Source organism: Syngnathoides biaculeatus, chromosome 2 (genome assembly GCF_019802595.1).
Source record: "Syngnathoides biaculeatus isolate LvHL_M chromosome 2, ASM1980259v1, whole genome shotgun sequence".
Classification (NCBI taxonomy): Eukaryota; Metazoa; Chordata; class Actinopteri; order Syngnathiformes; family Syngnathidae; genus Syngnathoides; species Syngnathoides biaculeatus.
This window is the reverse complement of record NC_084641.1, coordinates 10,262,234-10,288,821: the sequence shown is the minus strand read 5'-3', so window position 1 is coordinate 10,288,821 and position 26,588 is coordinate 10,262,234. Positions and strand designations below refer to the sequence as shown.

General features: G+C 41.5%; 1 protein-coding gene across 1 annotated transcript in view; it reads left to right on the top strand.

The window, feature by feature from the left end:
• Positions 1–26,588, top strand: part of bsna (bassoon presynaptic cytomatrix protein a) — an 83,990-nt gene that overhangs the window by 37,572 nt on the left and 19,830 nt on the right. Inside the window, exons 3-7 of the mRNA XM_061832454.1 lie at positions 10,073–10,531; positions 13,066–18,339; positions 20,887–21,057; positions 21,213–21,469; positions 23,578–24,514. Coding sequence (XP_061688438.1) covers positions 10,073–10,531; positions 13,066–18,339; positions 20,887–21,057; positions 21,213–21,469; positions 23,578–24,514 — 7,098 coding nt within the window. The remainder of the gene's footprint in view (positions 1–10,072; positions 10,532–13,065; positions 18,340–20,886; positions 21,058–21,212; positions 21,470–23,577; positions 24,515–26,588) is intronic.

Here is a 26,588-nt window from a genome sequence, read left to right as displayed (position 1 = left end):
ATCCAGCTGCAACCAGAAGCCAAGGGGGTTGTATTCTACTGCTGTACTGCTGTTCTTACCTTATATCATTTGAATCCCTCCCCCCAACTTTGCCTCCCTCTGTGTATGTGTCTTTATTGATGTGTCAGTCAATCTGGAGCTACACATTCTCCAAAAAGAGCCCCCCACGCTGGTGAGATGTGGTAGTTTATTCCTCTCTCCATGGTATTTCCTCTCTCCATGGTGCTGATTTGAATATTGAGGTCGTGGCAAATTAATAATTTTGGACAAAAAGAAATTGAATACATTTATCTCCAAATGTCTTCATTTTATGACACTAAACATCTTATGTGCATGAGTCTATAACATATTTATTTTATAGTGCTATGGTGCCTTGAGATAGGAGTTTAATTTGTTCTGTGACCACAGTCTTAACTCAAATGACATATTGAATCATATTTCCTTCCTGAAAAGAATGGAAATGCCATTATTCCATTTCAGCCGCCCTAACCCTAAACAAACAAACACAGGAGAATTAGCATACTATAATTATTTTACAAAGCACATACCGTACCGATAATATTTACATTAAATGGAATTACATTGGCAGCACCGTGGAGCAGCTGTAAAGCCATGGCCTCACAGTTCTGAGGACCGGGGTTCAAATCCCACACCCGCCTGTGTGGGGTCTGCACATTCTCCCCATGGTTGCGTGGGTTTTCTCCGGTTTCCTCCCACATCCAAAAACATGCAACATTAATTAATTAACATTAATCAACATTAATTGGACACTCTAATTTGCCCCTGAGGGTGATTGTGAGTGTGACTGTTGTCTGTCTCCTGGTGACCTGCGATTAGCTGGCAACCAGCGTCTTATGACTTTCCACTGAGCAAACTTTTTTTTTTTTTTTTAAATCTTTGAGTGAATTCTTGAGCTGGAATTGTGAGCCAACACTTCCAGTAGCATCAAAGTGAAACCATTTTTTTTTTTTTTACCAAGCTGTTTGCTCTCACTCTAATCAAATAAACATTGCATGCACTGCCACATCATGGACTGACTGTCAGTGTGTTTGCGGGGTGAATTAAAAGAGATGCTATTGATGCGATCCTGGAGAAATGACAAGGAGATTTCAGAGAGAAGAAGAAAAGCGTATCACATCAGGGGCCGCTGCACCTGTCAAAGTATTCTTCGAGCCTCCTCCAGTTTCCATTGTGAAGTGCTATATTTAGGGACATCAACATGTTGCTTCTAGTCCACGGATTACATGATCATTTTCTTAAATGCGCACGGTCTTCCACTTTATTCTTTTTTTGCTGCCGGGTTGGCTAATAATGTCCCAAATGACTTCAAATTGCAGAAAGGGAACAGAAGGAACAAGGGTGTGTTAGCTACAGTAAATTTCCAGAAGCGTTGATTGTAGTTTTATTCCCCCAAAAGCCAAAGAATACATCAATCACAGTACAGTATTTGTTCCGAGTAAGTCTTGAAGTCTTTGTTTATGCATCCAAGTCTCTTCAGGCTTTTTTTTTTTTTTTTTTTAAATTGAATTTTTTTGTTTTTCTGCCCCTGCTTTTGTGCTGTTTTCTTTGACTTTTTCTTCCTTCCTCATCTCATCTCACCTTTGACCCCTCGCTTCATTTCCCAGCTGTGTGTTTGTCATGAACCATGAATGATGTTCTTGTGTTGGTATCCACACTGATCCATGGCCTCAGGGCAACTGCCTTGCGGATTTGCTGGTGCAGCGAAATCTCAACCATTGCGTTGCTCAGCCGGGGTGATGAAAAAAGGCTGAGCAATACTTTTGTCATTTTCACACAGAAAGTGGGACTAGTTCTTATCTGCCCTCAGGAAGTAGCCAGGTAATAATATTCCCTTAATCTAAAGACTGCCAAAGTGACTTAATTACCGGTACAATGAAATATTTTACCTACTACGTGTAGTTTATGTTCATCTAGTTCAATGTTAAAAGACATGCTTGTTTTAAGCATTCTTTGTAATCTGGGCACATCCAGGCAAAACTAATGCAGCTGGACTACTCTAATGACAAGCCGAAGATAAAACTAATATTGTTATTTCTACCATGTATTCATCCCGAAATATACACTCATCGTGGGCGTGAAGGCCATTACATTTATTTTTTACATTTTAGTTGTCTCGCCGTTGATTTGTGGACAATTTGAAGAAAAAAAATCCTCCATATTAATGATGAGAGTACATGCATGCATCCATTTTCTGAGCCGCTTATCCTCACAAGAGTCACGGGATTGCTGGAGCCTACCCCAGCTGTCATTGGGCAAGAGGCAGGGTACACCCTGAACTGGTTTCCAGCCAATCGCAGCGCACATGGAGACAGACAACAGTCGTACTCACAATCACACCAAAGGGCAATTTTGTGTTTCCAATTAAGATGAGAGTACATTAACTTCAAATTATTCAGCCAGTTACGATACAGATGTACTTTGTGTTCCTACAAGGATGTAAGTGATGTAACATTGGTGAGATTGGCACTATTTGTCACTACTACAATGGAATTAACAAGATATTTGTGATAGCTTCATCATCACTGAGCTCACCGTATTTTTCAACTTGGGCCAACAAACACACATTGTACACGCAGCTCCCATTTTACCATTTCGATTAAATCATTTCAGTTTTTTTAAATCAGTTGATTTTGAAAATACACCATAATACTATCAGTCATCCACATATACATTTGCTTGTTTTTGACAGTAACGGTCCTTTTATGAGAAACAGCATTTTGGAAACACAAAGTCAGCCTGTTTTCAAGGCAAACCGGCAGATTTTTACAGTTCCGTTTTGTGCGCTAACATACCGCACAGTACACACTATCAATACCATGAACCAAAATATCAGACCAGCAATAGCAATTTTGTACACAATGCTCTCTAGATTTGAGCAAACTGACATTCACGAAAATAATAGTCCCTATTTTGACCCCCTCAAAACTATCTAAATACAATAAAAATAATGCCTTACAGATACATTCCACATGCTGTTATACTGTTGATAATTTCAGTCACGCAACAACAATTTCTTGATCATCTGCATACCGTAGAATTTCTTTAAGCATGCAAATGAATCCATGGAACGAATGCAGAACGACCCAGTTGTTGTTTGGCTGGAGTGGTCGCACAAAGAAAGTTGACACGTGTGGGAAGCTGAATCAGCACACTGAGTTGGATGGTGGGGTTAGCATGCGCATGTGCAGTCACTTGCTTGCGAGACACAGGGAGCAAAAAAGATAGAGAGAGAGGCGGGGTGGAAGAGAGAGAGAGAGCTCAGACCTCATCACAAAAAAAACTGGGAGACGAGCCACACTGTGAAGGGCAGATGACATCACAACGAAGTCAAAAGAGGACACCTGACTAATAAATGTCTACGCAAACATTTAAAATCACCATTTCAAGAGACAAGTGGCTCATATAGAGTATGTGTATAATAGTATATAAAATGTTGCTACAGGAAGAATACACACACACACACACACACACACACACACACACACACACACACACACACACAGTGACAATAATCAATCAAACAATGAATCATGAGAATATTGTTGTGGGAAAATTCCACTGTGGCTGAAAAGAGCGAAACATTGGCCAGTGGTAAGAGCTGTCCTGGAAAGATGCACCGTCACAGCTGACTCAATGAAAATAATGTGCAGGTTTTACAAAGCAGCCCCAAAGCAGCTTCTCAGCTACAACTGCCCAATTTATGAAGCAGAACTAATTCATTGCTCATTTTTTGCAACTCTGCCTCCTCTCTCTTCTTCTCGCCACTGTTCTTGCTCACATTTTTTTTCCATCTCTAATTCACTAATGTCTTTATCTTCTCCCTTGACTTCACTCGCTCACCTGGGAATGCTGTCTGCATCTCTACTCATTTTCTTCACACTTCTCAAGTAATATTCTACATTCACCGCCCACCTCAACGTCCCCCCCAGGGAAGTACAATTGCAACAATTGAATGAAAACCTGATACAGGGGGGTGAAAATATTTTATGCTAAACTGTGTAAAGTAGTGTTAAGCACATTCTTGGGTTATTTCCTTTTTCCCGATTCACTGAAATCCATCCATCCATTTTCTTTTGCCGCTTATCCTCACGAGGGTCGCGGAGCGTGCTGGAGCCTATCCCAGCTGTCAAGGGACAGGAGGCGGGATACACCCTGAACTGGTAGCCAGCCAATCGCAGGGCACATTGAGACAAACAACACAATCACGTCTAGGGGCAATTTAGAGTGTCCAATTAATGTCGCATGTTTTTCGGAGGTGGGAGGAAACCGGAGTGCCCGGAGAAAACCCACGCATGCAGGAGGGGGGGAACATCCAAACTCCACACAGGCGGGGCCGGGATCAAACCCGGGTCCTCAGAACTGTGAGGCCAACGCTTTACCAGCTGATCCACCATGCCGATTCACTGAAATGTGTTGTGCAATTTTTTGTTACCGCGAAGACAAAGGTTCATGTATTTTACATTTTCAGTTGTGGTTCTTGGTTTGATGCATTGTATTTTATAGCAATGGTGAAAGGAGAAAAAGATTTGAATATCAGTAGAGTCCCAATGTGTCAGAAAAGGTGATAACAAAAATCACCATGTTGTGTTCTTTATTTGTTAGCAGGATACTTGGACAGATTGTTGCATTCATTCCATAGAGACTCACAGAGAACAGAAATTGCTGAATCCAAAACTTCATCGCCTTTCAAGGGATTGGCTTGTGGGGGCAACAGCCTTAACAGGGAAGATCAGAATTCCCTTTCTCCAGCAACTTCATCCAGTTCTTCTGGGTGGATGAAGATGCAGCCCCAGAACAGCTGTGAGATATACTCTCTTCAGCGTGTCTTGGGTCATCTGCAAGCCTTCCTCCCAGTGGGACGTGCCCGGAACAACTCACCAGGGATCCTTGTTGAAGACCATGGCTTGATGAAGCCCAGGTCACCAAACCAGCACCCCTTAATGCCTCAGTTGCACCTAGAATTTCTGTCCAGGAATGTACTGAACAGAGTTAATGACAGAGGGCATCAATGGAAGAGTCCAATCATCACCGGAAACAATTCTGACTTACTGCCGGCAATGCCGACCAAACTCGTACTTGGACTGAACCGACCTTGTTTAGCAGTCTTATTAATAATCACTATTCTTAGGTCTCCATATGTTTGACGAGAAAACCACGATATCATCATCGTCACTGATGTCAGCCACCATGACAACTTATTTTCATCTTTTCAGCCTGCTCTCCTCTGTCAGATTACTTCCTATCCTCAAAGGGGAGTCATAGCAGTGATGCTTCCTGCTCTTCAAAGTCTACATTTCAGCACTTCAAAGGCTGCAGTCTCGCTCAGTATTACACCAGTGCTAATACTCTTAATACCCAGCAGGGTACACGCAGCAAGGCGAGAACTTCAATTTGGTCAACATATTTTTTCTGTTTTTGTCCCCACGGAGCTCATTTGGGAGGCAATCCTTTGGAGAAATAGAATATAAACTGGACAGTTTTCAAGACACGAGAATTCTCATAAAGTTGTGTGACATTCTTTGTCAAGAGTACGGGACATATTTCGAGCTTTTGGGGAACAATTATAATTTAGTTGCGAAATTACACTAGTAAGTAAGTTTCTTTCGGCTTGTCCCTTTCTAATTATGTGATGTTTGTGGGGTGGGGGGGAGAATCAATTAACCTCTACTTCCAAGTGACCCATATCTGACTGTACTTACAGTACATTCACTGAAAGAACACACACACACACACACACACACACACACACACACACACACGGGGTAGCCTAACTTCAAGTATTTTCAAATTTAAAGTGATAAAAGTCGAGATTACATTGACAAGTAGTTGCTCCTATAACTCAAAAAAAAAAAAAAAAATCACAAAAGGAATGGTCATATACTGAATTTATGCAGAAGATATATTAGAACACAAAAGCGTGAATGTGGTGTTCGTGAAGACTTGAAGGCTTCCTCGCTCATTGCCGCGTGACAGTATTTCCAGCCAAAGAAAAAAAATCCTGCGCCACGTTTGTATCGTGAATTTCCTTCCACCTTTCACTGTTTCTCAATCGCTCACATGTAGAAGACAATTTGAATAAAGGAAGGTCTGAAACAACTTTCATTCACCACACTCATCTGTTGCTGAAGACGGCCTCTTTCTTAAGCCCAAAACAAGATTTCATAATGCTAAACACCACTAGTAGTCGACGATTCTGTAAATCCGTTAAAATAATGGATGTCAGAGAAAGGACTTTCGATGCTCCTCAAGACAGCCTTTAAAAGTAAACAAAACATCCACGCACTCACAATTACCCCTTGATACCATGATTATGAGTTCAAACGGTCTTGAAACACATTTGGCACCATAATAATCAGTGGCTCCCTTACACCCAGTTTAGCTGCAGCCTCCTCTCCAGTTTCTTCCTCCAATTGCTTCAGCCTCAGCGGGGAGCCGCATCCTTCGAGGCAAGCGTTCAATTATCTGCTGTATGTGTGCGATCACTCATTCCCTTCTCAAAGTGCCCTTTGGCTTCCTCCTTCGCTGCACTCATCCTTCCACCCTCCTCCTCCATAACCTCCTATTGCTTATCATTACTCTACTGGTTAGCATTCAGCTAGACGGGCTTCTTCCATTTTACAATGACGAAAACTGTGTATGTGGGAGCGTGTGCAAGTCTCTAAGTACGGTATGAGTGTCCTGTGCAGGCAAGGAGAGTGCAGCCTAAAGCAAGAGCCAGATGTAGAACAATGGAATTCTCTGTAAAAAAAAAAAAAAAAAATGCTCTCACACTGTCAAAAGAAAAAAAAAAAAAAAAAATGGAGACCGGAGAGTGTGACATGGCTTGAAGAGCGAATGCAAAGGGTGCAATGAAAGCAGTGATCACACTTGTGAGCGTGAAAGACAAAGCAAATAGCTTGCTGCGTTGTAATGAAGTTATTTGGCATGAAAATAAACCCATAACAAATAAGTCAAATAATATTTTTTTCTAAGGAATTCTAATGGCCGTCAATCATGTGCCAATTTTAGCTATTCACAGTCTGCTCGCTTTGCAGAATTAGAATCGCAATCTTCTTTATTTACCAGGTATATAAAAAACACACAAGGAATTTGTGTAAGTAGGAGACACTCTAGCCCAGCTTTTAATAAATGTTATCTAAATTTAAATGAAAACATAAGAACACACCACGGAAAGTCACTTAGCCTCTAGCAGTTTGCAAGCTATTTTTACTTTTGAATTGAACAATAGCGCCTACCCGAGGGAACTCAAGTCTTGTTTTGGCTCCATAAGCCAATCAGATATTGTTTGTTGGTTCTATAGCTGGCTCATTTCTCAATGCATCATGAGCACAACACCACAACATGAGCGATAGCATCGAAAGCTGATAGGATACACCAATGTCTTAATAACATGTAAATATTAAGCTAAAATATTATGTCTTTATGTGCTATAACAACCAATTAGACAGTCGACTTAAAATCAAATACACCTTGTCTTAAATTAAATGGTGCTTCTAAAAACAAGATTTTTACTGCACAAAGGAGGTAAATGTGTGCAAGTTGTGCTTTTAAAGACCCCTTACGTTTTTGCTTGTGTAGTTTAGCAAGCTACATTGTCCAGATTACAGTGTTTGCTTTTAAATTAAATAACTCATTCAATGCCAGCCTTCCCAGTTGAAATGCATATTTGTCATATATAGCTGTCAATGGCAGTGAAATACAAACCTATCATTAATTAATCTGGACTCAACAATGTAACTTAAATATCTGAAAAAAAATAAATGTTTTTCAAGGTTTTGTGGCACTATTAAGTAATTGAGCAATACAAATGGTTTTGGTTTTGAGACTTCACCCTATGACATCAGCCACATGACAGGGCATCTTTTCTGAGTCATGCATCCTTGCGCACACGACAGTCCGTTTTTGCTTTTGCGTCAGCATTCACTTGTCAAAAAAGGAGGGAAAGAAATGCTACAATCATTCAGCTCTCTTGAGCAATGGCCAGGAAGCATATTAATACATACACATTACACCGATTCTTAAGAAAGTCACATTGCTGAAATATCTTATATTGTATATTTAATTCCTAGCTCATTTGTGAAACCAAAACCAAAAATTAAACTCTGTCTCTGATTACGATAAACAACTGTAAAAGTAGTGGAATCATTGATGATGAAACATGGAAATTTAAATTATTCATATGATTATCAAAAATAATAATGTTCAGCACCAAAGCGATTGAACGTGTGTTTCTCACAGCTGCTGAGATTTTTACCCTGTTTAAAATATATAAATTACTTAACAGAAGGAATGTTTTGTCACAAAACAGTTACGTGAAAACGAACACACTTTTGTCTTTATTTGGCTTTATTGTATGGACAGTTCATAATTTTCTACCATAAAAAAAATGGAAAATGTGCTCACTAGGGCACAGAAAATGTTTTCTTCAGTCAACCGACCACCCATCTTTTTTGGATGTGGGAGGAAACCAGAGAGAAGCCCCCAAGCAGGCATGGGGAGAACATGCAAACTCCACAAAGACTGGGGTGGGATTCAAACCGTGGTCCTCAGAACTGTGTGCCAAATGTGTTAACCTGTCGTTACCGTGCCACCTGAAAAGCGCTATATGAATAAATGTGTTTTGCTTTAGTTAAATTGATAGCAAGTCTCTGTGCTCTACTCACTCATCTACAAAATCTGATTGCTTAGCCAAGGTCGACCAGTGGGAAAAGGGTATTCGTCATAATAAACTTATTTTGGCTCATTTTGAAGATAAGTATTTCATGACAAAAAAACCCTCAAATTTGCTCATCTGTTGCTCTTTGTATAAAATAATTGAGGATTCCGAGCAGCAAGGTGTTCCTCATCTGGTCTCTGTGACTTTACCTGTATATATGCTTTGTAGGCACTCTAGTTTCTATCGGCTTGCGTTGATGATAGCTGAGTGAAATATTTCCAAATTTCACACCATTCCTCACCGGTCCTCATGATTTGTGGAGTGAAAAGCATCCCACTCTCTATAAAAAGAGAAGAGTCTGAGAGTTGTGCGGCTGCAAACAAACTGCTGTGTGCAGCCGGCTTTGTCACTGTCAATTTGTACCTTAGTACTGGTACTAAAAACATGGTATCTATTTATTTTCGATGGCAAGGTATTGGAATACTTTTTCTAATACCAGTATCCAACTCTACATTACAAAGGCACCGCAGAAAGTTGACCAAAAAGTAAATAACAATTCCAGCCTTAAAAAAAAAAAAATGAAAAAAACCATTTACATCTATAAACACAAAACAGCGTTATAATGAGTGTGAATGTGTGTGTGAATGGTTGTTTTGTTTCCTCAGTATATGCCCTGCGACTGGCTGGAAATGAGTTGAGGGTTGCCCGAAATTAGCTGAGATCGCCTCAAGCACTCCTGACACTGTTGTCAGGATAAGCGGCTCAGAAAATGGATGGATGGATAAGACAACACTAGAGAGCACTATGGAATGTGAAATGATTTCTAAATTGGAAATGTTTTGCTTGGCCAGCAGTGAAATGCTTTGTAGAGTTTGGATCTTATATCTTGACTGTGTGGTTTCCAGCAGATTTTTTTTTTTTAATTATTGTGATCAATTATCCCCAGGAATTCAATCTCATCTAGTCTTTCTGTAATCACATTGTCACAAATTTCTGTATTCAAAACCTCTATTTGTGCTCCCACTTGGTAGCTTGTTATCAACATTTCCAAATATCATTAGTTTTGTCTTAGTTAGATGTATCGATTCGTTGTATTGAGACCTGTGTTTAGGTTTGAAGACTGTGGGTCCTCTTCTAGTTTAAGAGTCTTACATGTAGTTTCCCAACCCATGCCAATCCTAAAAAGACTTGTGCAAATCCTGAGCAATGGCCAACAAGTCAAAACAAAATCAGATCCCTGATTACAAACCTTGTAGAGGCTTGCTAAAGTTCCTATGGCATGTAAAGTGGACAAAAAATGGAATATCAGCAGACATATCTTAGCAAGCATATTACAGCAATCATATTCCATGATGCTTACTACAACTGTCATGATTTCCACAATTTGTCTTTCAGAAAAAAGAGTGGCTATGTCTCAACTGCCAAACCCAGCGGCTAATGTCCGGAGGCGGTCTGGATGAGCCTCCTCTGCCTGTTCCTCACCCGTCCCCCAAACATCAGCCATCTGGGTCACCGCGCCACCAGGCACCAGCCAGTCAACAAAGCCCTCTCCACAAAGCCACCAATCAACAGGGGTCCAAACAAGCCCAGCCTCAGACCCAGAAACCACAGCCAGGAACTGGGGGTAGTGAAGAGTTTGTGCCAAATGCTGCGAAACTGCCAGCAGACACCAAGACTACGATACCAGCTACATCTCCTGGATCAACAGCAGAGACCCAGAAGAAGACAAAAACCACAGAGGAAAAACTGAAGATGGAGCCTGAAAGCCAAATGGTGAAAGACAGCAAAACCCCTCTCAAGAAAGGAGATCAAGTCACACCAATCAAGGAAATAAAAAAGTCAAGGCATTACGACGTAAGTAAAAATGTTTTTCACAGTTTACACATCTGCAAAGCTGTTGTTCATTCTGGACTTTCCCATTGATATCTCCCCAATGCAAAAAGACTTTTTCAACATGGGAATGTTTTTCTTTGTGACTTTGAATCAAAGTGAAAAGATGACTTCGGGATTTAGCCTTTTACCCTTGGAAAGCCTCTAAAGTGTGTCATTAAGGGTATGTTTGTCCTCCTAAGAACTTGGGCTTTTTAGAGGTTACGCAAACAAACTATGCTATCAATGATCCTTGCAAAAATGACAGCGACCATGTCTATGTCTGGATGATATTTCTTTGTCAGGAAACGGTATCCACGTACACATCAACTACTAACCCTGGTCTACGTATGTTTAGAAATTGTTATGAGTAGTGCACCTCAGCTGGTCAGTTGCAGTCGCAGTGGAGTAAGTATACAGTAGAGTTAATCAAATCTGTCATCTTCAACAACAACTTTGACCTGCCATTGTTATATATATTGTGGACACAAAGCCATTGGAACTTTTGTGTAAACACTCCCCAAGATTACTTTTCATACTTAATGTAAACTATCACTATTAATTCTCAATAGTATTTTTTTTTTTTTTAATATATATGAAGTGAATGTTGGAATAGTTACTTCATGCTCCAATATTAAGAATTTGTAGCTGGTTGTAATGTAAGATATTGATTTTTCTTTCCGGCAGAATGCTGACTTTGCCAAATGCAGCAAGAGTGGATTAGCGCTTAGATGCGGAATGAGAGGGGCTTTTCTCACTTGGCAGGCGCCAATCTTGCAGCAAATATATTTTTGGATACACAGTACTTCAGTACACACAACATTAAACGTGAAGGAATTTCACAGAAAAAAAATGCAGCTCTTGGAGCTTTTGAAAAGCACTGACAACTTCATAATGTTACCAAAGATGTCAGGGACAGGTTCTCTTTTGCACGGTTAAAAACTCATTTGAACACAATTATTGATAAATTGCATGGCACAGCGGATGACTGGTTAGCACATTTGCCTCACAGTTCTGACAAGCAGGGTTCAAATCCCAGCCCCAGCTGTGTGGAGTGTTTGGAGAACCAGTGTCTGTGTGGGTTTTCTCCAAGTACTCCGGTTTCCTCCCGCATCCCAAAAACATGAGTGGTGTGTAGAATGAGTACTCTAAATTTCCCTTAGGTGTGAATGTGAGTGTAAATGCTTGCTTGTTTATATGTGCCCCGCAATTGGCTGGTGACGAGTTGAGGATATGCTCTGGCTCTCGCCTGAAGATAGCTGGGATAAGCTCCAATGCGCCCAAGGGGTACAGAAAATGGATGGATCAATAAATAGATGGAAGGACTACTGGTGCACATCTCCTGTAACGACATTTCTCTCAGTAAAGTGGTCAACAACTGCAAATATGATATTTCATTAATGACTTGACCTTTTCATACCTCTTTTCTTCCTCTGGAAACATTTGATGGTGTCAATTCAACACTTGCTGCTAATGATTGTTTTATGTTATGGTACATCACAAAAAGATAAAGCTGACATGATTCCTCCTACTTATTGATAGTCATTATAAGATTTTCATCATCCTATTTTGTGTATTGTGGGTTAGGGTCATGTCATTATCATTATGCCAGGTTAGTTGCACTTACACATTTATGATTTGTCATGTTATCATAAAGCCACTAGTGAATTTTGATGAATTGTCTGTTTGTGCTCTTAACACTGCAACCTTATTTGGACCTGAAATTTAACAGAATCAAAAAGTACTTTATATTTGTTGTTCAAGTGCATGATTATTCGTTGAAGATCAGTTCCTCAGAATTCAACAGTGGTCCACAAACATAGAGCTGATTAAGACGTCTTGCTAATTTAGTATTGAAGTGTTTTGGTAAACGTTGAAACTCTACAATGAATGACAAAATAATATGTGCATCAGTTATTTAAATGATTTTTTTACAGTAACTATCTACTTTGTAGCTAATGTTCCAAAACCTAAGAATGTCACTGTTGGACAAAAACCTGTCCAGTTTTGATCAGTCCCGTATTGCTTCCCCATGTGTCTGTTATTTGTTTTTTTACATTAATTTTCTTTCAATGAAAACGATGTGCTCTCTTTGACAATGCAATGGTAACGGCTCAACAAACAGGCCATATTTTAATTGGTTTCTTGAAAAGTGAACGTCTTGAAGACAGAAAATGCTGCAATGCCAGTGAAATGTTTTTAAACATCTATCAACTACACTTGTACTCATATTTCATTTTATGAAGCTAGTTATTTTTTTCAAGATCCTACAATAGTATTATGAAGCTCTTGTGCTGCAATAAATATTGGTCTTGGGATGCAAAAAAGTTCATGTGATTACTACAACAAAACTGTTAACTCATGGATACTATATTTGTTGACAAATTTTATAATTCAGGCCAATAAAATCAGTGGCTCGCGGTGACATAAGGTTATCTTGTCTTATCTAATCTTATGTACTGCATGAAAAGTCTAGCCAACTGAGACCTTAAAGGCTTCCTTTTTCTCTTTCTCTTTAGGAAACAAAAAACAACAGCACACATGATTTGTCACGCAGCCCTCAGAGCCTCAGTGATACTGGTTACTCCTCCGACGGCATTTCCAGCTCCCACAGCGAAATCACGGGACTAATTCAAGAGGAGGAGATGAAATTGAGTGAGAGGGGCATCATTGGGCGGGGCTCCCCACCAAGCCCTTCAGAAATCACCAAGCTGGAAAGCTCCATGAGGCCTTTGCTGGAGAAAAGCCTTTCCGAAGACAAAGTGGACAGAAGGGGAAGGAAGCACAGGGATAGAGACCTGGATGACAGAGGGAAGCAGCGCCCACGATCTTTGTCGATCCCCCCAGATGCATATGACTCGGATGAGGAACTTGAAGACATAATCGAAGAAGAAGAAGATGGAGGAGACTGGGAGGGTAAATGGAAAGAAGGGAAAGAGGAGAGAAAGGAAAAGAAAAAAAAGGAAAAGGAAGTTCTTCCTGCAGAGATGACCGATGAGGAATTCATGAGGAGACAGATAATGGAAATGAGTGCTGATGAGGAAAACGATGAGGAGGAAGAAGAGATGGAGGAAGATGAAGATGAGGAAGATGAAGGATATGGCTTTGAACGAAAGAAAGGCCACCATAAGCACATCATATCTGACACAGCAAAAGACAAGCGCCGCCTACAGCACCACTCTAGCAGTTTTGAGGAGGAAACAAAAAGTTCCACGGATGTTTATAAAAGCTCAGTGGAAGAGGGTGAAGAAGATCTGATGGCATCACAAGGTGGTCTGAGGCGCTTTAAAACCATCGAACTCAATAACACCAACAGCTATAACCGAGACATTGAGCTCAGTAACGAAAACGACTTGAGCCTTGATCGTGAACCCGAACTGGAGATGGAGAGTCTGACCGGCTCCCCTGATGAGCGTTCTCGGGGCGACTATTCTTCCACTCTACCACCAACTTCTGCATCCTCTTATGGCTCAGGCCAGTCTCCCACATCTATCTCATCAATGGAAGAAGACAGTGACAGTAGCCCCAGCAGGAGACAAAGGTTGGAAGAAGCCAAGCAACAGAGGAAAGCACGACATCGGTCACATGGCCCTCTCCTTCCTACCATTGAAGACTCTTCAGAAGAAGATGAACTGAGGGAGGAAGAGGAACTTTTGCGAGAGCAGGAGAAGATGAGAGAGGTGGAACAACAAAGAATCAGAAGCACAGCTCGCAAGACTAAGCGGGATAAAGATGAGCTGAGAGCTCAAAGACGCAGAGAAAGGTCCAAGACACCACCCAGTAACCTTTCACCTATTGAAGACGCATCTCCAACAGAGGAGCTGAGACAAGCTGCCGAAATGGAAGAACTCCATCGTTCCTCTGCCTCTGAATATTCCCCTCAGAGTCTAGATTCAGAAGCTGAGGGCTATGAGTCAAAGCTTTACAAGTCAGGCAGTGAATACAACCTTCCTACATTTATGTCCCTTTACTCACCAATTGAGAAATCATCAGTCACAACCACAATAGCACCATCATCCACGTCCAGGCCATTAAAGAGTGCCGAGGAGGTCTATGAGGAGATGATGAGGAAAGCAGAGTTACTTCAAAAGCAACAGAAACACCAGCAGCAGCAGTCTCCAGTAAGACATGGTCAGTACTATGAGGAGGACATTAATGGACAAGGCTACGATGATGAGTATGGCTATGAACAAGATCAATCTGGATATGACAATGATGCCGTCAAGACAGAAACAGATATTTTTGAGGAGATCCGACAAACATCTCAGAACATCACAAAGATGCAGCAGGCGACTGATGAGCAAGTAGAGATTGAGAACTCCTACTCAGACAAACAATTTCTCGGCACAGGCTCCGCCTTTGCAAAACTGCTGGAGCAAAGCAATGCCCTCCTGACTCCAGGAACCAGTCCGACCCAGATCTCTGCTCCTGTGTCTTTTGCTGAAACGGGAGGACGCATCACTGATGTTAGAGTCACTCGACACTTTGCTTCCAAGGACAGACACAACGACAGATTGAAAAACCAAGTGGGTAAAAACGGAATTACCCCAACAGTGGCTGCCACTACTATCGCAGCTTATGGAGTCTATGCTAGAGATGCTGTAACAATTTCACAAACAAGTACAAGCAACACTATAACTTCCACACAGTCTTCTGTCTATAGCAGACATACAAGTCCTGCTACATCTTCAGCTACAGTCTCAAGTGTATGTAGCAAGATTGCAGAAATTACCCAAGCCTATAGTCAAAGAGAGGTCATCACCAGAAGGGTAGGAGACAGTCGGAGTGTTCCGGTTCGAGACAGCCCAACATCTGCAAATGAGCGGACCAGTGAGCAACGCTCTCCAAAGTATACAACTTATTACAGGAGCACCAGCCCTCCACTTTCTCCATCCCCACCACCACAAAGTCCCACCCGCTCCCCTTCCCGGAGGGCTACAGCTGAGTTTTCCACACAGACATTCAATTCAACACTACAAATGGACTCAGGAGGTTCCGGGCCAGCATCTCCGGTGATGGCTCAGGGAACCCAAACTTCACATAGATCGGTCTCCCCACGGCTCTACCGGCAGCAGTCATCCCAGGATGTGCCATACTCTCCACCAGCAAGTCCAGCTCGCCCAATGACGGTCAACACGGCTACATCCCCTTTGTCTTCACCCACACGATTTAGCCATCAGTCTACATTTGATTCTTATTCACCATGTGGGAGTCCTCCAGATACGCCCCCTTACCAACATTCACCTACACGCAGCTTCTACAGAACGCAAAGAATAGAAAAGGTAAATGTTGGGACAAGTATGGTTACAACAGCCAGTACTTATACAAGAGGCTCTTTTTCCATGGATAACATCTCTCTCTGCCGCATATCTTCAGTCCCAGGCACATCTAGGGTAGAGCAGAGCCCTATGATCCAAGGTGGAAGTGTTGTGGACCTGAGAACAGCCACAAAAACTGCTCCAATCATCATGACTGATCAAGGAATGGATCTCACCTCTCTAGCCACTGAAAGCAGAAAATACCATGGTGGATCGGAGGGGAGCAGACATTCAACAATTGTACAGCCATTGATCATGAACCTGAATGCCCAGGAGACCATCACACCAACCACTGTGAGTGTAACTGTGGCAGCTTCCATGTTCATGACCCAGCCCAAACAACCAATGATCTATGGTGATCCCTATGATAATAGAGTAGATTTAGGTCAGGGCATGGGTTCAGCTGTGTCTTTTTCCCAAAACAAACCCCCTGTATCACCCCCAATGGACCCATCAATACCAAAAATTGATGCTAAACTCGAAGATCTTAGTATTCAACAGAAAGAACTACAAAAACAACAGGAGAAGCTGCAGATGCAACAGGAGCTACTTGAGCAGCAGTTGCAGCAGCATCATCATATGCAACAGCAACAGCAACAAGCATCTGTTTTAGCTAGGTATAACCTATCAGGCCAGGTCTCACCCTTGCAGAAAAAGGACTTGCTGGTCAGCCAGACTAGTACTGCCTCCACTGTTGTCAGTGCTGTCTCACCAGTCATCAACCAAGAGATGTATGGGACTGGGCCCATTGAGCTGAAAGGAAAGCCCAGTCCTCCTGGCATGATTACAGGAGGGAACGCACCACATAGTATGATGGTACAGATAGATGGCGGGCAAGACCATGTCAAACCAGTAACCCAGCTTATAAAAGTAGAAGAAGGACAGGATGCTGCAGATCTGAGAGGGGGGCAGATTAAACCTGACAACCAACTAGCTTGCTGCGATGTTGTTTATAGACTTCCCTTTGGTGGAAGCTGTGTTGGCGCTTCTGAGAAAGAGGGCATACGGCCTCCGTCCGCACCACCTCTTTCCTATGATTCTGATCAAGAAAGACAATCTGGGAGGTATGGTGATTATGCATTGGATGGAAACAAGACCTACACATTGTCTTACCCTGGCAGGCTTCAACCTTCAATGTCTGATACAAACCTGGCTGAGGTTGGGCTACAATCCTACCAGTCTAAACCAGAACCCCATCTTCAATCTCAAGGAGAATTTGCAATGGACCTAAATGCTGTAAAACATGGCTATGGAGGTTATATTGGGATGCAGTATGGCTCATACACAGATTTGCGTCATGGAGGAGAACTCCCTGCCCCAACATTGCCTATACGGAGATATAATTCTTTGTCTAACATAAATTCAGACTACGGCTACTCTGCGCGAGATATTGCTAATTTCCAGGAAGCTAATTTAGCTCAATACAGCGCCACAACAGCGAGAGAGATCAGCCGAATGTGTGCTGCACTGAATTCAATGGATCGATATGGGAGCAATCCAGACCTTATGCAATTTGGGAGTTTAGGGAGAGGAACCACCCCAGCGACCTCAAGACTCTCAGCTGGTCTTGGCTTGAGACAAAATCTGCTATTTGGATTAGATGGGAAGCCATTATCCCACAACCAAGCACTTACTAACCTCATAAATGCCAGACAGGCCAGTCTTAGAGCTATGTACCCTGCAGCCATTCGGTCCTCAGATGGGATGATCTACTCCACCATTCAGACACCTATCGCCTCTACCCTACCTATTACAACTCAGCCTGCTTCTGTTCTTCGACCACTACTGAGAGGGGTTTACAGGCCTTACCCATCTGCCAACATGACACCCGTGCCCCTCTCGAGCCTCACCAGATTACCAGTGACTCCCAGAATGTCTTTATCTGGACAATCTCCAGTCCATTACCCTGGACCAGGTCTTCTCCAAACGACATCAACATCTGCCACTATTGAAACAATCACAACTTTGGCGCCGGCGAGTGCCCCAGTGTCTGTTCCCATGGCAGCTACCCCCTCTACAGTCCAAGATGAACCAGTTTACCTTGGCAAGGGTGCTGTTGTAACATCTTCATCAGTAGAGGTTGCATCAGCTGACCCACAGCATCAACCACTAAACATGTCCCAAGCTCACCTGAACAGTCAACACCAACAACAGACACAAGCAACTACTGCTCAGTGTTACACATCAGTTGGCCTTCCAGATTCTTCTAGTGGTTTAACAGTAGCAGGGGGTTTACCTACCTTCCCCCCGCCTGGTGCTATACACAAAGAGGGTGAAACAGAGGCAGAAAGGCTGCATCGGCAGCAAGAGCAGCTTCTCCAGATGGAGAGGGAGCGTGTAGAGCTGGAGAAACTCCGGCAACTGCGCCTACAGGAAGAGCTAGAACGAGAAAGGATTGAGCTGAAGCTGCACAGAGAGAAGGAGCATATCCTGGTACAGAGAGAATTACAGGAGCTGCAGAACATCAAGGAACAGGTATAAGGAAAAACAGGTAGCAGAATACATAGATTTGTGGGGGTCTTGAGTTTTTTTGTATGTTTTGTGATCTTTATTATCTCTAACAGTCGTCCATTTTATTGTACTGTATTGTAACAATGTTTGCACCCAAGAGTGTCGATATAAAATGGATTTTTTTTAAAAATACAATAACCTAATTTTTTTTAAAAAGGCAGTAAAATTAATATTTAATAGCAATGCAAAATATAATAAAATTTAAATAAACGTGGTTGCATAAGTATCCATCAGTATAGATATTTAAAAATATTTGCCCCTTTATTTATTTTTTTTTTTGCATTCTCTACTCTGTAGTTAAAGATATTCAAACAAATATAAATAAGTAAATATAAAATGATGTTTTTAAACTTGATTTTATTTACGAAGGAAAAATAACTATTCAAAGCTACTTGGCCCTGTGTGACGAATTAATTGGCCCCAAAACCTAAATAAACTGGTAATGAGTTTTTAACGTTTCTATGAAGATACCCACTATTCCTTGCACAATTGTTTTAAATTCACAATACCGGAGGGTTTTCGAGCGTGAACGGACTTTTTAAGGTCATGCAACGGTGTTTCAATCGTACTAGGCCACAACAAAACCTTTTTTTTTTTGTTAAAAGCCATTCATAAGATGACTTGCTTGTGTGTTTTGGATCATTGTCCTGCCGCAAAACACAAGTACGCTTCAGCTTGAAGTCACAAACTGATGACTGAACATTCTCCTTCAAGGTTTTCTGGTAAAGAGCAGAATTCAATGTTCCATCTCACACAGCAAGTCATGCAGGTCTTATAATAATGAAGCAGCCAGACCATCGCATTACCACCAGCATGATTGACTGTTGCTTTTCCTGAAATGCTGTGTTACATTTCCACCATATGTCACGAGAAACACTCTTCAAAAAAGTTCAGCTTTCATGTCATCTTGGCATGTTTCTTTTTTGCAGAAGTCAAATGAGCCTTTATGCTCAGTAGTGGTGTTTACTTAGGAATGGATGCCATTTTTGCCCAGTCTCTTCCTTATTGTTGAATCATGAACATTGACCTTAATTGAGGCAGGGAAGACCACCAGTTCTTCAAATGTTATCCTGGCTTGCTTTGTGACCTCCCGGATAAGTTGCTGTTGCTGGGCTAAATGTAGGCTTGTAGGCTGGCTACTCCTTGGAAGGTTTGCCACTGTTCCATTCTTTCATTTGTGGATAATGGTGCTCACTATCGTTCGATGGAGTCTGAAAGCTTTCAGAATGGCTATGTAACCCTTTCCACAATGATAGTTCTGGAATTTCTAACCCTTTTTGAAATCGTTTTTTATTGACAGCATTTTGTCAGACAGGTTTGATATCTGGAGGTAATCAAGCTTGTAGTCATTCAGTGAAAATGAACACATTTTTCCATTAAATGTGATTAGCCACAGTTCATTTATGGTTTAACACTTTCCGTATCTTTTCACACAGGGTCAGGTAACTTTGAGATGATTTTTTTCGCTTAATAGATGAAATCAGCAGTTAAAATCTGCATTTTATGTGTACTTAGGTTATCTTTGGCTGATATTTACATTTGTTTGACAGTCTTAAACATTAGATAAGGAAACTATCTATAAAATGGGGGAAAATGATGATTTGATTACATTTTCACAGCAATGTAAACACTTTGTTTTACAATCAAACGATTACTTTGTTGTGTTTTTCATTCATAACTTGGATTGTTGAGATATCATATGCACTGTATGATTTACAAATCTCCTCTGAGGGAGTAATATACAGTGTCCTGCATGTTTTTATTCCATGTATAATGTGAAATTGATGTTGATTTTGTTTTGTATAAAATTATAATCATATTCAATGTGTTGACAAAAAAAAAATAAAAAAAAAAAGAATGGTGAAATAGTAGAATGTCCTAACTCATCACTAAATAACTGCATTTATTTCCTCCCACTACGCTCATTGTTAACGGTTAACAGCATTGCTAACATAATCACTGTTTTCTGTTTTGATAGAACAAGCAGTTGAAAATCTTTCAAGTTAACTCTGTTAAACAGGTGTGGAAACTTTGCTTAATCCCAAAATCAGCAAGCGAATGTTTCTGCATCCCATAGCCTGCAGTTAGCAGCAACACCCCCAGCACTTTTATTTGCAACAGGCTGTCATTTATGCAATGAAGAAAATCCATGAAATATTTTCTTACAAGCATTACATGACTGGCGCTCGCAATAGGCTACAGCCGCTGTACTTTTTGTTGTACTTGCATTCTTCTTTTATGGCAATACATCGAAGTTTAGGCCTTTTCTAAGACCATCCAAAAGAAATCCATGTCACATTATATTTCAGGAGTCTTGTGATGTTTTTAATTTGATCATCCTGTATTCAAGCCGAAGTACAAAAGTCACAAGAAACCTTGACTGCTTTTCTGTATTTTTTTCATTGACTCTTTTCAGATCAACATCATTATCAAACTATTCTCATTCATAAGCACTTGTCAACAACCTTTGCTTCCTGTCCATATGTGATTCTTTGCGTTTTTAAAATGTAGGTTCTACAACAGCAGCAACAAGAACGAGAGAAACAACTTGTTGTCCAGAGGGAACAACTGGCCCAGCAGAAATCCCAGCTCGACCAGATCCAGTCCTTACAACAACAGCTCCAGCAGCAGCTTGTAGAACAGAAGCGGCAGAAAACAGCTGCTGTAGTCCAGAACATGCAAGTGAGGGTCAACAACAACTTTTTAGCTTGACAATGAGAATTCTTAGATGTACAAATCTCCCTTACCACCAATCTGGCATCACAGTGGGCGTCTGCGGCCATCCAAAACATTGCATCCAGTGATGGCGAATTACCATAATTGTTCTTCTGTTGCAGATGGATGTGAATGGACAGCCTTTGCATCCTTATACCGACCATCACATCGGATCCCGTTCCCTTCCCAACTCCTCCTCAGAAATGTGTCTGAGGAGCCACGAGGAGCATGTTGAGAACCAAAGCAACATGAGGAAACACAGCTCTATGACTAGACTGAGCAGAGGCAGCTTGGATGGAGAAGGCGTAGTCATCCATGTCTCCCCTCGCAGGAATGTGGACAGTTGTGTGCAGACGGATGATGAGGATGGGGAGGAAAGGTGATTTATTTATAAGTTTGTCTGCATGGAATAATTGGCGTGTCTTCTACAATATTTTAGTGTCTAGAGTATTTATTGTTCAGGTTCACTTGAATGTGTGGAAAAATAGTTTATATCCAAAGTAAAAACAAGATGAGGATGTATATAGTGTACAGTACAAAGAATAATTCATAGTTACGTTCAAACGGGCAAACTACAAATGTCTTACAGATATGGAGAACGATTTAAAACAAACCAAAAATTAAAACTTCAATTGGTTTTGCCTTTCATTAATTGAAATACAGTACTTCAGATAAAATTAATCACTCATCTATTATAGGCCTATTGCATTAAGAGGGAATGTCAAATGCAGCTACAGCAAGAGGCATCTTTCTGTTTGTTCCTCTTTAAGACTAAAACTTCAAACTTAATCCATAAAGTCAAAAACATGGGATCTCAAATGAGAGTGATACAACTGACAGTTGAACCCGGAAGTTCACATACGCTGTGCAAAAACAAACTTCATTTTTGTTTAAAGTTAAATCAAACTAAACCTGTCCTGTTTCAGGTTAGTGAGCATCACCAAAATAATTTTATTTTATTAAATGCCACAATAAGCGGCTCGGTGGCGCGGCTGTAAAGCGTTGGCCTCAGAGTTCTGGGGACCCGGATTCAATCCCGGCCACGCCTGTGTGGGTTTGCATGTTCTCCCCGTGCCTGCGTGGGTTTTCTCCAGGTACTCTGGTTTCCTCCCACATCTCTGAAACATGCAGTCATTTCAGACTCTTAAATTGCCCCGAGGTGTGATTGTGAGTGCAACTGTTGTCTGTCTCCATGTGCCAAGCGATTGGCTGGCAACTAAATTAGGGTGTACCCAGCCAGATGACAGCTGGGGTAGGCTCCAGCACTCCCATGACCATCGTGAGGATAAGCGGCTCAGAAGATGGATGGATGGATAAAAAAGCTACTAGAAAAAAAGACCCAGGAAAGCAAAATGCAAACACAGGAAATGAACTGGATGACAGAAGAGCAGACATCTGAGCACAACCACAAAAATTATGAACTTTAACAAATAATAAAGTACAAGCTCAAAGTCAACAGTCCCATACTAAACCAACTGGTCCCCATCTTGAGCTCCCTTATTTGGGCGCCCCCACCTGTCCTTATTTCCGGTTGATTTAAATCGCTGGTTGCCGCCCTCTCGGGTGGTGACTGACCCCCTCATCAGTCCTTGTCGGTCGGTCGCAGCCTCTTGCTTTGCTGGAAGGGCCACGGAGGGCGTCTAGTTGGACCCCGTGTCACTCTCTGTGGGGCTGGTCAGAGCGCCTCAGTGGAGCTGTCAGATATTCTAGGTCTCCGGGCATGGGTGGTGTTCTCACAACTGGGTCTCTCTGTCCCGTCCTCTCCTGTCATGTTCTATTACTAAGTTGTTGTATCCTTACCTCACATGGTCTACTTTTCTTTCACAGACAAGAATGCGACTTGTATGTATCATTTTGGTTGTCATATCCCATGTTATTCTGCGACGGTTGTTTTTTGTTTTGTTTAATTTTTTGTTTTTGTCCTATTCTCTCTTTTCTTCCTGTTCCCCACAAGCCTTGTTCTGACCAGCTGCATTAGCAAGAAATACACATTACAAAATAAACATCCATGAAGGACATATTTCAATATATTTTATATACATATTTTCATATATATTATTTCTTATTATTTATTTCAACATATTTTCTGTTGCACACAAAAAGACACACAGGACCACCATTCTGCATAACCTGGAAGCTGAACAGAAAAACTGTAGAAATTTTTCACTGGAAAAATGCTATAGGTGGATGTTAAATTCTGACAATTACAATTCTCACAGTTCTCAGTGGTCGACTAGCTAGCACACGTTCCTCACAGTTCTGAGCACCCGGGTTCAACTCTGGCCTCGCGTGTTTGGAGTTTGTGTGTTGTTCCCATGTCTGCATTTTCTGAGTATGTGTGGACAAAATACCCGATACTTGGGGTATTTTGATGAAAGCATGTCACAGACATCTGCCAACTGTTTTAAATGGTAAAAAAAAGGTATAATACTATATTTCTCCTTTAAATTCTAATGAAACTTGTTGAATTCTCATCTCCATCACAAGGTACATGATACGTCCTCGAACCAGGCGCCGAGGTCGCAGCGTGGACTGCTCCGTCCAGACAGATGACGATGAGGATAAGGCTGAAACAGGACAGCCAATCCGCCGAAGACGGTCTCGTTTCTCTAGACATTCGGAATCCAGTGCCACCGGCAGCGGAAATGCTACAAGTACATCTGCCAGTGATACCAAAACCAGCACATCTAAGATGGCATCCTCCAGTACAGGCGTCCAAACAATCAGGGAAATCTCCTGCCAAACGGAACTGGAGCACCTTGGAAGAATTTCACCTGCAATCCATGTGACATTACCAGACCCAAATAAAGTAGAGATTGTGCACTACATCTCAGGACCCGAACGGACAAAAAAGGGACAGTCACTGGCATGCCAGACTGACCCAGAAGCTCAGTCCCAGGGCGTTGTCGCTCCCCAGCTTAGCGTACCAACCACAGTCAGCCCATATTCGTCTTCCTCCACCAGCAGCGGAACCCACCAATCTGGTTCGACTGAAATGTCCACACAGCAGCGCCAGCAGCAGCATATCACAGCAAACGCAGCTAAGTTTGAGCGCCGCCGTCCTGACCCACTCGACATTAACTACCAGCCCCATAACCATCTGCACAATGAGTCCATCTCCAGTATCATCCGCCAGCAGCAGACAGTCCCGAAATCCCCACAGGTCCTCTACTCACCTGTCTCCCCGGTTTCCCCTCATCGCCTATTGGAGAATTCACTGTCAAGTGAGAGACTGAACAAGGCCCATGTCACACCTCAGCAGAAGGCATACACTGCAGAGTCCCCCCAGCGACATCCGTCCATGCCCAGACCCATCAAGACCACTCAAAGGTCCATGTCAGACCCCAAATCACTCAGTCCTACAACTGATGAGCACACCAAGGCTAGGCTGTCCCTCTATCAACAACAAGCACTGCAGAACCAGGTAAAGTCACTCAATTGATGCTGACAATAATGAAATCAGAATTACAGACTATGCAACCACAGAGTAATGTATTTTACAGGCTTTATTTTGAAATACATAAGCTATTCAAATGTAACAGATCAGGCCAGATCGGATATTTTACGAAGATTTAGAGGCTTTTGAAGCCATACCTAAAACCAAATCCAGATGTCAGTGTGGAATTCTCATACCATAAAATACTCATTTAAAACACATAATTCTTCTATGTTGTGAATCCAAAATCTTGTATTGACATGGCGTGTGGTTTGCTGGGAAATACATTAACTGTCCATTAATAAGTAATTGCAGCAAGTCATAGTATAAGCTATGATGGCAGAATTCAGTTTAGAACAGAAAAATGTCTAATAGCTGCAGGTTTAACTGCTGGATGGAAACATTGATGCCTAAATGGAAGAATATGGTGACCTGGACCACAATGACACAAGGAGTTATTGAGCTCAAATGTTTCAATTTAACATAAAATATTAAGGCATTCTTGATCAATTAATTTCTATTAGTATAAGAATTAAGTTGTATGTTACAAACAATGCCAGAAAATATGTTTGGTCCAAAGAGTTTTAAGACAGGGGCTGGCAACCCGCTGCTCCAGAGCCACGTGTGGCTGTCTAATTTCTCTGTTCCGGCTGCCAGTGGCTTTGGAGAATAATTCATGAGTATCTAATTTTCATTTTAGGTCATTATCATTTTTTCAATACTTAATTCTAAATGTGAAAATTAAAGTGGAACTTTAAAAAATGTTATTTTTATGTGCAATACCCACTGACAAGCAATATCATACCAGGGGTGTCACTCAATTTTATCCCGGGCTACATCAGAGTTATCCTTTTTGTCACAGGGCCGCAAAAACATATAAATGTAGACATAATCACTTTAGATTGTAACAAGTACACAGCAAATGGATGGATAACTAGTTTTAAAATCAGAGACTAACCAATTCATTGTACAACTGAATTTCTTGTGAAAGAGGGATTGGTAACAAAACATGGTCACAATATCGCAACGTTATGATGATTTACTTTCGCGGGCCTCATTAAAATGATGTTGCGGGCCAGATCTGGCCTCTGGATCTTCAATTTGACACCTGTGCCATCGAGAGACTAGTACGTACACTGTATTTTCTATTAATTTACAAATGAGCATTTTGCCCATTGGCACGCCTACATCAGTGCGCTCGCCATATTGAATGGATCACTTCCTCCTGTCAACATTCTCGTCCTGACTTACGCTCCGGCTGCTCTGTCTCCTCAGGGTATATTTTAAAATTCTTTCCAAGCAGGATGTCTACATTCAGAAATGTTCTGTAACTGAGACCAATTGTTGGTGTGCCGTTTGGTTATTCAGCGCACCAAACTCTGAGGGTGCCAGAGCGCAACCCTGCCGCTTTGAGTCTTGACTCTGAGTGCATTGAGAGCGTCAGATTGAATTTGTAAACTCACCCTCACTGAGCACGGCGGGAAGGTACGCTAGCACTACCAGAGTGTGGCGCTATGAATAATCAAAGAGACACTCCAACAGCGGTCTGAGTTTCCAAACGTTCCAGAATAGAGAATATGTGCTAGGAGTGAATTTCTGAATGTTCCCAAAATCAGCCTTGGCTAAATGGTTAGCATTTGTGATTAGGCATTACTGCACTCGTGATGACCATATTAGGTAGGAAAAGATGCTAACTATCATTCAGTTCACTCATACATCGGGTTACATGACTATTACATATCTAATAAAATAAAACATGAAAAAAAATTATTTACGAACCAAAAGCTGTTGTTTTTAAATCATGTTTTTCAAGGGCACAACAAAATCCAACAAAAATATGTATGGTGGCCAAATGGTTCCCGGTGGCGTAAATATCCTTTGTAAATATCTTTAGTTGCCTAAAAGCAGAAATTTCTGTCGACTAATTTGATTTACATCCCTAATGCGTAGTTTGAGGAGGACCTGATTTTTGAAACATTCAATATTGTATTTGAAAGTAAGCTTTAACTTAATGTCTCTTTTTCCTGAGTTATATTTGTTGTATTGAAAAATGAAAAAAGAA